This window comes from Cicer arietinum, chromosome 6 (assembly GCF_000331145.2).
Source record: "Cicer arietinum cultivar CDC Frontier isolate Library 1 chromosome 6, Cicar.CDCFrontier_v2.0, whole genome shotgun sequence".
Lineage (NCBI taxonomy): Eukaryota > Viridiplantae > Streptophyta > Magnoliopsida > Fabales > Fabaceae > Cicer > Cicer arietinum.
Genome location: NC_021165.2, coordinates 16,365,148 through 16,379,025, shown reverse-complemented (window position 1 = coordinate 16,379,025; position 13,878 = coordinate 16,365,148). Strand labels below are relative to the sequence as shown.

General features: G+C 26.9%; 1 protein-coding gene, 1 long non-coding RNA gene and 1 other non-coding gene across 3 annotated transcripts; 2 read left to right on the top strand and 1 right to left on the bottom strand.

The window, feature by feature from the left end:
- Positions 1-6,170: 6,170 nt before the first annotated feature.
- Positions 6,171-6,243, top strand: TRNAA-UGC (transfer RNA alanine (anticodon UGC)). The gene has a single exon. It is a non-coding gene; the product is annotated as a tRNA-Ala (tRNA).
- Positions 6,244-9,581: 3,338 nt separating this feature from the next.
- LOC101503421 (protein trichome birefringence-like 38) lies at positions 9,582-13,872 on the top strand. The gene is made up of 5 exons (XM_004505078.4): positions 9,582-9,949; positions 10,076-10,247; positions 12,321-12,496; positions 12,858-13,016; positions 13,541-13,872. The coding sequence occupies exons 1-5, from the start codon at positions 9,648-9,650 to the stop codon at positions 13,833-13,835; spliced, it is 1,104 nt and encodes a 367-aa protein (XP_004505135.1). The 5' UTR covers positions 9,582-9,647; the 3' UTR covers positions 13,836-13,872.
- On the bottom strand, positions 12,244-13,732 carry LOC140920984 (uncharacterized). The gene is made up of 2 exons (XR_012163800.1): positions 13,597-13,732; positions 12,244-12,547 (listed from the first exon to the last, which is right to left on the bottom strand). It is a non-coding gene; the product is annotated as an uncharacterized lncRNA (long non-coding RNA).
- Positions 13,873-13,878: the final 6 nt, after the last annotated feature.

The window sequence follows — 13,878 nt, the reverse complement described above, 5'->3', positions numbered from 1 at the left end:
AATTTATAAAAGTTTACACAAATTATAGGAATTAAAATTATGAGTGGTAGGATGAAGTAACGAGAAATAATGATTGAGCACAAACTAATAAAAAATATTAGAGTTTTTTTTTACTCAAATAAAAGATATTAGAGTTATTGATAATTATATTAGTTTTATGCTTAGGAGGTCGACCATGGAAGCGATTTACATGCAACACCATATTTTTTAAGTTCAATTACTTATGTAAATTATAAAATATGACTATTCGATAAACCACCATTCTAGTCCTTAAAGGTATATGTTGTTATTTCTTTAGTCCCTAACTAGCCAAAAACATAAATTAGTAATCGAATCATCAAATTAGTCATTGAAATATACAACTTAATATCATAAAAATCACTTAAAAGTACAAATTACTGTCAAAATAATTTATGTCTATTATATTGTTGAAGACTAAAATGATTGACATTTTAATTATTTGAGAATTTATTTAAATTTTTTGTTAAGTAACATCGTCCTATAAACTAAAATAGTGGTTTACCCTTAATAATTTTAGATAGAATAAAATCACATAGTACAACCATTAATTCAAACTAGGCTATGGTTAAAGGTTGAAATTTTAATTTCAATTGACATTTTATCTCGCAGTCTAAAATTATATAGTATTTAAAACAAAAGATTATAAGAAAATTCTCAAAATTATATTTGAGGTTAGAGAATGATTTAGATTAGAATGATATATTTGTGTTGCTAAATACAACCACAAAGATCAAACTCTTTTGGAAGTTCTCAACCAGAGACGTGCAACTCCTATTTGGAGAGGTATTACTGAGGTTTGGTCCATAACAAATGTTAAAGCTTCCACTATCAAGTTTGCTTTTGGGTTGTTGAGTTCTGATTGTGCTAATTATGGTACTGTTGATCATTTATCTCTCTTGCTTTGAGCTGACATAGTCCTTGAAGAATTCGAGCATTCATTTGAAGATTGCGAGGACATTCTGGCTTACTTGGATCTCCTAATTCTTAGTGATAATCGGAGTAAATTCTTTTGCCTTACATGTATGTGAGTGGCTCCACTGGAACCTCACATCTTTTGATATTGGTGCTTAGAATTTAGACCCATCCATTTTCTTCGGTGTCACAATTGGCATTCAACAAAAAGTCTATTGCCATCTAAATCTCATAATGCTTGATAAATTGAAATCGATTTCACAAATGGATAATTTTATTAAAAAATTATTGTTCAATTAGTCGCACGGCGGGAACGTGGAGTATATTGGTTAGTTTAAAAAAAAAAAAAAAAGACTATATAATGTTTTTAGTTTTTTTTTTAGTCCATACTTTATTTTTTTTTCTTAAAGTTATTTAAAAAAAAAAAAAAAAGAATATATATATATATATATATATATATATATATATATATATATATATATATATAATCCGAAAATGAAATGTGTGCATTAAAAAAAGAAGAAAAAAAATATATATTAGAATGGTTGTATTCTTAGCTTTTAAATTTTAAAAAGTAATATTTTTTACATAATTTTCTTTAATAATATTTTTAAATATTTGTTAGCATGATCTTAATTTACACTATAAGATTATATCTTCTTTTCTGTCTTTTTTTTTTCCTATCAAAATATAACATCTCAAGTAACTAACACGATGTGATACTCTAAAGCTCTTAAATATAGTGTTTTCTAACCAATTTTGTTTTGATATTATGTTAGAAATCACATAATCGTAGAGATGAAAATTTATCTCATTACAGCTTAACACAAAAAAAAAATCTTAAGAATACTTTATATTAATCAATAAAATATACCAAAATAATACAAGAATTATATATAGTTAATACAGACTTAACAAACTATATATAACTAATTTTATCATCTCTCTAATACAAAAATATTTAATCCTAATATATTCAACTAGTTGATTTGGTTATCGTTCAGTAGTCTGACAGTTGGTTCAACCATGTAACGCATAATATTTTAACATGAATGAAACAAAAATATACACAATGCAAATGAAGTTGAAATTTTTAATTCATAAATATCTAAATACGTACAAATTTAAAACAACTTTCAAGTGAAACTTAATTAAACTATGACTATAATCTAGACTCAAGACGTGATCGATTCTGACTCATGACATTGAAGGACTGGTGAGCAAATCCGGATACTCCTCATACTTTCAATGTTTACCTGCTACCTGGAAAAAATCACCCTCAACATAGTGAGCATAAAACTCAGTAACATATATTTAATAAAAACAATTATTGATGTTTCCCAGCCATGTTGGTGTGCTAAGCATGGAAAATCCTCTCGGTAAACTATACTTCAAATTTTTATAATACTATTTATTCATAAGCTATATTCAAATACCTCTTCTACCTCTAGCCTCAAATCTTTCAAACACTTTAAGCCACTAGGCATGAGTAATCTAATGACTTAAACTCAATATATCAAGTAAGTCATAAAGACTACATTGGTTTCACCCAATGTCCTCTACTTGAATAACCTCTTTTGATAAGATTGGACATAATTAAGTCCGTAAGTGGTACCCTTATCCTCGCTTCCATCGTATATAGACGGAGAGTTCATCTAGCTAGAATGAACCATATATATATATATAATATAGTATATATCTAATCATAACATATAAGTAATCTCCATTCACATCATAGAACATAACATATCAACCTTCCAGAAAAAAGTGTTATATTTAAGCTTTCAAATTCAATTGGTTCAACTCAAAATGAATTTCTTAACTTAAGATATAGATATTTCGAGATGACTAATGCATAGAAACTCATAATACAGAGCAGTCTACTTCATAAAATCACGAAAATTTGTAAATTTAATATAAACTTATAAAAGTTTACAATAATAACGTAATGGGAATAAACTTTCCAGTCCAATTGATTCACTCAAAATCGATTCCTATTGCTTTTGTTATATTCATCTTAACTTAGTTACGTCATAATCTTTTTCTGCACAAACACTATAACTTTGGTAATTTAATTAAAATATCAAATAATATTCGATTTGAATAAAGGATAACATTTTGAAAAGTCTAAGATGGCTAATTTATAAATATAATGCTTATTATGTGTAATAGATATTCAATTAGTACAGTTTAATAAAATAAAGTATACATATACAAAAATATAACAATAGATTATTTTCCAACTTGTAACTCAATATTCTCTACCAATTCTCAATGAAAAATGGTGAAACCAGTGCCTATTTCGTAGGTAATTAAATATATTTTCTAATGGGATATAAATCAGCTCAAAACACTATATATGGAGAATGTTATGAACAAAATACCAAAGATATACCTATACGGGTTCGAAGACAACACCATACTATTTTCACTTCAAACTTTATATTTTCAAGTTAATATGATCAACTAAGTAAAATACATTCAAAATTCAGCATAAAATCAAGTAATTACCAATACTAAACAGTCATCATCTCATCACAAACCCAACCACAACACTCAACAACAATAATAAAACAACAACTCTTCATAGTAATTAATACAAACACCTAACATGCATTGTTAATAATCAATGATACAAAATTAAATAAGATTATCTCAAAACCCAAACATGCAAAACATGATCTCTAAGCACACCTAAGAGAGGTTTTAAGAGGGTTTTCTATGTTATCTTAAGAAGAGATTTGAGACCTCCAAAGTTTGATATTAATTCCTTCTTCTACAAGTGAAATTTTAACTCCTCTTCATGTTTCCATCTTCCTTCTCAACATGCAAGAAATTCTAAACTTCTTCTCCTATATTAAAATCTTAACTTTCCTTTTCTTCTTTCTCAATTCACTCTACCTCTTGGTCCTCTTTTACTCTAATATAGATATGCGGGTGTTTCTATGATGAGATGATGGAATGAGGGAGCTTGAGAAGGACATGCAATGGAGTTAGTGTGTTATCTCTTGTTTGTTTTCTCCTCTCTTCTTTTTTCCTCTTTTCCCTTCTTTCATCTTTTCTCTCTTTTTTTCCTCTTTACTTTCCCTGATATGTTATGGTTTTGTCATCCCTCCCTCTTTCTTTCTTTCATTATTTGTTTATTATTATTATTATTATTATTATTATTATTATTATTATTATTATTATTATTTAACAATTAGGTTTTAAGTAAATGGGAGTGTGATGAGAATTGTCAATTACGCCCATCCAAATCCTTACAAATGACAAACTTTGTTTTGACTACAAAATGGGATACTAGAAGTTGAATTTGAGATTTCTATTGGGTTTATTTCTAATTTATTCTCCAATTACAAAAAAAAAAAAAAAACACATTAATATGAACTTCCTAAACTAAATTTCACTTGATTAACTAACAATTATTTTTTTATTAAATAAGATCTAAGAGATTTGTATAAATATATGAATTACGATAATAAAATATAAATAATAGAATTATTAGTATAAATAAGAATAAATGGAATATACAATTTTTGGGGTATTACAAACCATGTTTGGGTTTTGATTTGTTAGAATTAAATTAAACCGAGTTGAACTGCATTTGGTTCAAGTGTTTTTTTTTTTCTTCAATTTTTTTACATACTTTTTTATTTTGATATTTGATCCAATTTTTAAAATATTGCTTAATGAATTTTTCTAGAGATTTGATGAAAACCTAAAATGAGCTAATTAGGAAGAAAAACAAAGAATATTTCAAGTCAAGACTTTATAATAATTTTTAGTTTTATTTGTGTTTAATTTGAATTGTAATAATTTTAGTTAAAAGTTTAGAGAATTAGTTTTTGGTCCATTTTAGGAATAAGGTAAATCATTTAAATATCTCGTAAGAGTCTTATTTGAATAACTTTGAAATAAATTAGAATTTCTCTAACAATAGTTGTGAGTGATGTGTGTCTCCTCTTTGAATTCTTGCATTAAAACTTGTTTGAATCTTATCAATGAATTCCTTACCATTGTGGCACATTGACTTATCAATTATATTTGATTGTGACACCTTCTTTATCATGTCTATCTAATCCATGTGTTGTTTATTTATTTTCCCTTTTATTTTACCACTTTATCTCAAGAAATCACTTGGTTAGATTTTCAATCTCATGTGTAAGCACTCAAATCTACCTGAAGATTAGTCCATAATTCTCTTCTATTATCATTAGATTGACGTTAAAATATATAATATCTCAACATAATCAATTAACAACATACATAATTTCTCATAAAAATTATTTTCGATTAAATCATAAAAAATAAAAATTCACTTTTCATTAAGATAAACAAAATACAAAATAACTTTGTTTTTTGTTGTATATTTTAAAATATCTCCAAACAAAATCTCTAAATTATTTAATATTAAAATATATATTTCTTTATAACTCATTATTTGAATCACATTTCCTTTTTGGTGATGTTTGATTGGGCCAGCAGGGAGTTGTTGTGCTACAAAGATGTTCCTAGTCATAGTGAGAAAGAGCTTTTGAAGGCAGTGTCCAAACAAACTGTCTCGGTACCCCTGAAGTTTTATGTGGCATTACCTTGGGAGCTTCTTATCCTATTATTTGAGTATATATAATTAGTACGATTGAAAGTGAGAAAATCAAGTATATTAGGATTAATAAGTTATTGTTAAGTACTTATAGCCTATTTTTTTATTACCATGTTGTTTGTATGCTTATATAGGGCTATAATGTAGTCTAGAGTATCTAAGATATCATATGGTCTTAAATTAGTTTATGTATTATGTAATAGAAGACTAGTTACACCTTTTAAATTTTGAAGAAAATGTAATAGAAGACTAGTTTTAATTATCTATATATATGTAATTCCTTAGAAGAATGCTGCTGAATTGATTACTTAAATTTTCCTAGTTTTCCAATCAAGAAATTATGAATGACAAGATGAAAGATTCAATATAGTAATACAATTTACTTGCAAAGGGATGCTTTGATTTCATTCAAGTTGGTGCTACTATTTGCTACTGAACAAATGAGTGATACCTTGCAAGTTCCTAAACTAAATAAAAAATGAATAATCATTGTATAGAAAATATATATCATAAACAGTAAACATGATGCATGCAGATTGCAAAATTATTATATGCAACACGCTAAACCTATAGTTAGACGTGGAGAAAGATCATTGATCATATGACATATTTATATAGATTGAAAACAACATCAGATGGGGATGTAGCTCAAATGGTAGAGCGCTCGCTTTGCATGCGAGAGGTACAGGGTTCGATCCCCTGCATCTCCATTATTTTCTTTTAACTTTTTATTTGGAAGATGGATTGGTTGAAAAATGTTGATAGTCGACCCAATAATATAATAGTGGTTGATAGCAAAATATTTTTTAAAGAACACTTGTTATTTTCCTTAACTTCTTTTCAAATGTACATAAATGAATTTGACAAATAAATATATATATATATATATTATTTTTTTTTGGAACATAAAAAAATATATAATTTTTAACTCTGATTGCAGTTTTAGTCATTTTATTGTTATCAATTTACGGAAATGGTCCCTCAATTTTAAAAGTCGACAGTTTTGTTTCAGTCTTAAGATTTTTGAATTAAAAAATGTGGAATTGAAATATTTTTAACGACGTGACATATAATTCTATGATATAGAACCGTATAGATGCATTAATTATTCATATTTCATTAATTGAATGAAAAATATGAAAAATTTATGAAGTTGAAAGCTAAATTTTTACTGCACTTTATTTCAATTTCATTGGTGTTAATTATTTTACATATCGTATTATATGCCACGTTATTTAAAATATCTTACATAATCATTTTTTAATTAAAAAATTAAAAAAAGGACCAAAATTGTTAATTTTTAAAATTAGGAGACTAATTTCGTAAATCAATAAAAATAGAAAGACTAAAATTACAATTCTTAATTTTTAATTAATCAATATTTTGTAAAATTGACATAAATTGTAATATTATAAGTTTCCAATTTTCTTTCCTTTTAAAACAAGTAAATTTACTTAAGAATATAGTAAATCTGACTATGTCATGTCAGAAGCTATAGCATAAATATTCTAGACTTATTTCATCGATAATAAATCTCAAATAATGTTTTACTTCTTAATTGGTCCTTGCAGTTTCCTCACAATATCTCAATTAATGTTTCTGTAAAAATTAAAATAATAAATACGTAAATCATTAATTAATTTATTTTTGAATATTTGACAGTATTTCAAATAATGTTTTACTACTACCTTTAATTCAAACATTGTGATAGAGTTGAAAATTTGTTTGAAACTAATTCGGAAATAAAATATACCACAAGCCTCCTCACATAACGAATTGCATTTAATGCTAATGAAATTTATTGCTCCTGAAAAATTTTAAAAAATTATATCATAATTTTTCAGTAAAATAATATTAATAGAAAGAAACAAGAATATATTATTGAAATAAATTATATATTTCCGTCTAAAAGAATATTAATAGCAAGTATATTATTGATTGATGATCGATTAAATACAATTTTAGAAATTAATTATAGTCTTATAATTAATTGATTACCCAACTATACAATTTACCCAATCATAATTTATTTTTAGTTGTCTGTATAAAGTTTAAATGTCTTTTTTCAAATATAATTTTGCAGTTGCGAAAGTATAATTAACTTCTATACAATCTAATATTGTTGTGATTGTCTTCTGCTTTCATCAATTATTTATGCTTAAGATTTTATTTTTCGATTGTTTCAAATTTATCAATAAACTTCTTCGAATATCTTTGTCGCCATTTAAACATCTTACATGTTTAATACATACCCTAGCACATTGTTTTCATTTTATGTGTTTGTTTTATCCACTATATTATGTGTATGGCATTGATTTAGGTTTCTTAGTTCGATGTGATGCAATATAAGCATAAATCAAAGGAACAATGATAAAAGAGTCCAAATGTGAATGATGAAAATAATTATACGAGGATCACATAGGGACTTGGTTAAATGTGACTTTGAATAATTTTTGCATCGAAAAATATAAATCACACTTATTAAATAAATTGTGAACGAACAATTAATTTTATTTTTAAATTGTTTACAATTATACAATCTAAAGTTGGAGAGGATGTCGAGAAAAAAACATCTAATGTTGGAGAGACTCGACACATTTGAGGTGAAATATTTTTTTTTCATTCAAATCTCATAGTTTTATATTCATTATTAATCCGTAACTCCTCGTTTGTGATATTTTTTTCTTACTAATATTATTTATTATTATTATTATTGTTTGGACATTGAAAACCTCTAAAATATCATACGTGAATGATAATATATTTTATAATTAATTAATTATACATTGGTGTTGTGTCAATTTTATTTTATTTTTATTTATCTGGATTTTGATTGTAGAAAAAAAATATATAAATTATGATACACAAAAGTTGAGTTGGACTTCATGCTATTTTTCTTATTTATAGAGATACCTTTAAAAAGTTAGTTGTATCAATTATTTCTTTATTAAAATACATCTAATTATGTTATCTCTTTTTTGTTTTGTTTTTGAAATCTACAATTAAAAGAAATTAATTTGCTTTTCTAAAAGATAAATTTATAAAACAATACAAATTACCAACAAATTTAATATTATTAATACCTGTTATTTAGTCAACCAAATCTTATATGTTACTATATCATTAATACCTATTATTTAGTCAACGAAATGTTATATATTAAGAGAAATAGCATGAAGTCCAACTCAACTTTTGACGTCCCTAATGAATCAGTTTCCTTTTTTGTATGAAAAAAATATCAACTTCATTTTTCTAAAATAAGATATAAGTAATAGATATGAATTATTTTTATTAATTAATGATAGTTTCTCTAAAATATCTCTAATTTAATTTATTTATTTATTATTTCAAAAGTAATCTATTAATTATGGAAGAAATTTAGAAAATAAAATTTTAAATTTTATTGAGATTACATAAATTGAATTGAATATGACCAATGCTTTTTTTCCCCATTTTATTATAGTTTGTTAAGTAAAATTATAAATGTTTAATATTTTGATTCCTTAAATTACATTAACTAGACATTTTAGTCTCCTAGACTATAATCGATAAACACTAAAAAATATTAAAATATATAAATTTACTATAATTTAAAGAACTATTATGTTTTATGTTTGTAACTTAAAACGTTAAAGTAAAAGAAATAAAAAACTATGAAATCTAAAATATTTAAGAAGTGTAACTTTTTTTTTACTCAAATAACGGATTGTAACTTTTTTTTAGTCAAAATTTAATTATTGTAACTTCAGACATCAAAATAAAACAGAAAGAATTTAAGGAACTAAAAAATAGGATTGCATTTAGGAGAAAAATATTAAAGCACATGGAATATCATATAATATGATTTTGTCCCGTGACATGCTGCAAAGTCAGACGAGTGGAACACAAAATAACAATTCAAATCCTCAATAATTGTAGTGGCATTTGATTTCCCCCTTAAAACAATTAACAAAATAAAAATAACTGTCCTCTAGTATACTCCATGTGACCCTTCCATATGGGACTAATTTTTTTGACTTTCTCCACACTATATATATATACACGACCAACTAGCACATACATACAACAACTTATTATTCTCTTTCACAGTTTTGGACCCTCAACATAGGACCATATGGGTTTCAATTTTGATACCTTGTTCTTATTCTCTCTGTTTAGCTTAGCTTTGCTTGTGTCCATACAACAAGTAAATGCAACAAAGTCACATAGTGTGAGTGGTCCATTAAGAGGGAGAAAAGAATTAAATAAGTGTAATTTGTTCTATGGTAGTTGGATGCTGGACTATGACTCATATCCTACCTATGACTCTTTAAGCTGCCCCTTCATAGATGCTCAATTTGATTGCAAAAAGTTTCGAAGACCTGATCAAAAGTATCTTCAATTCTATTGGAAGCCTGATTCATGTACCTTACCAAGGTAGTGTCAATATGTGTTTTATATATAAACATGTTTAAGTGTATGCAACAATATAACATTTTGTAATTCAATTAATTATTTTTTGATACATAAAATAAATGGTTTTGAGTAATATTCGTGTTGTAGGTTCGATGGGTTGGATTTCTTGAACAAGTGGAGGGGTAAGAAGATAATGTTTGTGGGTGACTCATTGAGTCGAAACATGTGGGAATCATTGTCTTGTATGATTCACGCATCTGTGCCCAATGCAACTACCAGCTTTTCCACGAGAGAATCAATGTCAACTATTATCTTCCAGGTATAATATTCAAATCTTAATCATATTACAAACAAAGATGTTCAAAACTGAAACACAACACAATATTGCAACTCAATAAATCTCTTCATTGAATTCAGGCTAAGAAAAGGAAATGCTCATATGGAGTAAGAGTGACATTTCACTTGAATTTCATCCCATGAAAATTAAAATAAAAAAAAAAATATATTTAAAAGACTATGTTAAAAAATGATTACTAATTGTATACTATTTTTAACTTGAATGTGAATTTCCATGATTTTGATGTTTCTAAGCACACTGAATGAGAAATGAAGTGGGAAAAGTTATTTTCAGTGATTAAAAGCTGTTATATTTGTTACTAGAACTTGTTAGATATAAAATGATAGGTTTGTCATTGGTGATCAATATTAAGCTAGAAATTAGAGGTTTGAATATTGAGTAGCTCCACTGTTTTCCATAAAAGGTAAATCTGAATAAGACTTGACAGGCTGTGAGAGAGAGCATGCCAACCTGTGATGTGATTACAAAACATACAATTTGCAAGCTCTAAGTAAATTATTTTCCCTAATTATGTTTGTTTAATCACCATCAGCCACTGCCTCACGGGAATACCTTTATTATTCTTTAATATTTTTTTAATGTTCATTAGTTACAATAATATATTAAATAGTTTTAAATTAAAATTTTATATGATTTATATAATATAAATTTTTGATAAAAATAACGACATTAAACAAAATGATTAAGAAAATTTATACTCAAGTCGAACCATACAGTACATAATATTTTTTTGAAGATAAAAGAAAGGGGACGAGACTATCTTATATTTTTTTTCCGTACAAATATCTTATCAAATTTAATACCGTCAAATATTTTCTATTGATTTTGATTTTTGATGGTAACATATTTCTATTGATGTTTAGTTCCCAATTTGATAATTTCGTGGGCCACAAATCCAAGATCTGTCCAAAGATAAGCTACTAAAGTCATTGTTTAAAGTCTACCTACAAAAATTTATTAACTTTTTAAAAATTAAAAAGAAAGATTATTATTAATAAAGTTTGACACTAATAGTCATTTTATAATTATCTCGTATGAGTTCAAAGTCTAAAGGAGGATAAGCTACTAAAAGAGGATTTTATCATGCACTCCACATTTAAATTATCATCCCCTCAATCAACGTCAAAATACAATTTTGTATTTTATAAAATCTTTAACTTTTTAATTTCTCATTTTTTCACCTCCTCTTTTCAAAATATTCGAAAGTTTTTGAAATGACAATTTCCAAAATTTTCGAAACTTTCGATCAATTCAAAACTTTCAAAATAGAAAACATCACTTTTTGAAACTTTCAAACAATTCAAAACTTTCGAAATAGGAAAATTTGAAAACTTTCCAAATTTAGAAACTTTCTGAAAATTTCCAAATTTCTAAGTATAATCCTTATTTCAAAAATTTCAAGATTTGGAAACTTTCGAAACCATTTGGAAACTTTTCAAATTTTCGAAATGTAATCCTTATTTTGAAAATTTCAAGATTTGGAAACTTTCGAAACTTTTCAGATTTGGAAGCTTTTCAAATTTTCGAAATGTAATCCTTATTTCGAAAATTTAAAATTTCTGAAACTATTAATTTTAAAATTTATTATAAATGATTAGAAGGATAAAATTTTATTTTCACATGTCTTGATGAGGTGACAGATTTAGGTGTGGAAGTCCATGATATAATCCTCCTACTAAAAGTCATTGTTTTAAGTCTAACCAACAAAAATTTATTAATTTCTTGAAGTAAAAGGAGTCATGATTGATGTAAACCTAGAGTATATCCATTGAGCATTTTACTTGTCTTAATTAATAAATGATCCATCACTGAAAAGAAGCAAAATTTAATGATCCTCATCTTCGCATCTCCGAATTTAACAGGAGGGTATTATATTAGTGATTTCACCACTAAATTTTATTGGGGTCCAATGAAATATCTGCATGAAATTTAATAGTGAGATCACAACATATAAGTCTCTCTCAAGTTATTTGATATTTTAATCTCAACCCCCAAAATGAAATTGTGGTAATGATATCTGGTGATATTGCACAGGACTATGGAGTAACCATACAGCTATACCGCACACCATACTTGGTGGACATAATCGAGGAAGATGTTGGGAGAGTTCTTACACTAGACTCCATAAAAGCTGGTAAGGCATGGATAGACTCTGACATGTTGATCTTCAACTCGTGGCATTGGTGGACCCACAAAGGAGATTCACAAGGGTATGCTTTCTTCATGTACAATAATAACATCATATTCATTTACATACCACCCTGAAATTGCAAACACAAATTTCATATTACTAGAAATGAATGCATCTTTGCATACTATAACACAGATTTTTTTCCACCACCACATTTCTAAAACATGTGTTTTTTTCTTTGGAAATATACTTCTGAAAAACATGAAAACTGTGTTTTTTTTCTTTCTAGAATTATGCTTTCGAACTGACTTTATAGGTAGCAAAACAATATCCCAAACATGAAAGACTTTTGTTTGTTAGGATTGTTCCAGACAACATTGATTCATTTGCCTTTTTGTGTTTCACACAAACTTGACGGTGATGTTTGCTACATTATTCAGGTGGGATTATATACGAGATGGTCCCAAGCTAGTGAAGAACATGGACCGTTTGGATGCATTTTTTAAGGGGTTGACTACTTGGGCTAGTTGGGTTGATGACAATGTTGACCCTACCAAAACTAAACTCTTCTTTCAAGGAATTTCTCCTACTCATTATCAGTAAGTAACTCTGTGCTCATTTATATCAGTATTTTTAATTAGAATGAAGAGTAATTTCTCTTTGTTGTGGTTTATCATTTATGAGATTCAAATTATTTAAACTAGAAAATTTGTTTATAAAAACAATTAAACTAGAACATTATCACATTTTCTTGCCCATTACCTATCTTTATGACTTTATCGATAGCTAAAAGTCTAAAACTTATACGAAAATGAATCGTCAACGTATGTAGCCTATTGGCCCAGTGGTTATAGGGTTAACTCAGACACTCTCATGCTTGTTCAATTATCAGCTGAGTCAAAAAATGTATGACAACCGGCAGTCATACACTAAGTTTTTAGATACACCGAGTCTTGAATATAAAATACAAAAGGAATAATCATTTTAGTAACTATTTGACTTTTTAATTTTAGAATCAAATTGTTCGATTTCTACAATTTCATAACTAAATTAACGGTTCATTCTTACAGTATATCTTTTTCAAAATTCACATTTTATGATTCCCCCTTTTCCTTGAATCCAGAGGCGAAGATTGGAATCAACCAAAGAAGACATGTAGTGGGGAAGTTGAACCATTACCTGGGTCAAAATATCCAGCACCTCTACCTCCTGCAAATGATGTAGTGAACAGTGTGTTAAAGAACATGACGAAGCAAGTTTATCTACTTGACATAACACTCCTTTCACAACTACGAAAAGATGCACATCCTTCTGTCTATGGTAATGAGAAGAATACCGGCAATGACTGTAGTCATTGGTGCCTTCCAGGACTACCTGATACTTGGAATATACTCCTAAATGCAGCTCTAATAATGTAAAGTTATTAGAGTATTATACTCAAAGTGCTAATTAAGGGAAAGA

What these genes read in the sequence shown, in the direction of transcription:
- LOC101503421 (XM_004505078.4), top strand. Translation starts at nt 9,648, where the DNA reads ATGGGTTTCAATTTTGATACCTTGTTCTTATTCTCTCTGTTTAGCTTA. An exon ending in GATTCATGTACCTTACCAAG is followed by an intron (nt 9,950 to 10,075) that starts GTAGTGTCAATA and finishes TTCGTGTTGTAG; the next exon opens with GTTCGATGGGTTGGATTTCT. An exon ending in CACAAAGGAGATTCACAAGG is followed by an intron (nt 12,497 to 12,857) that starts GTATGCTTTCTT and finishes TACATTATTCAG; the next exon opens with GTGGGATTATATACGAGATG.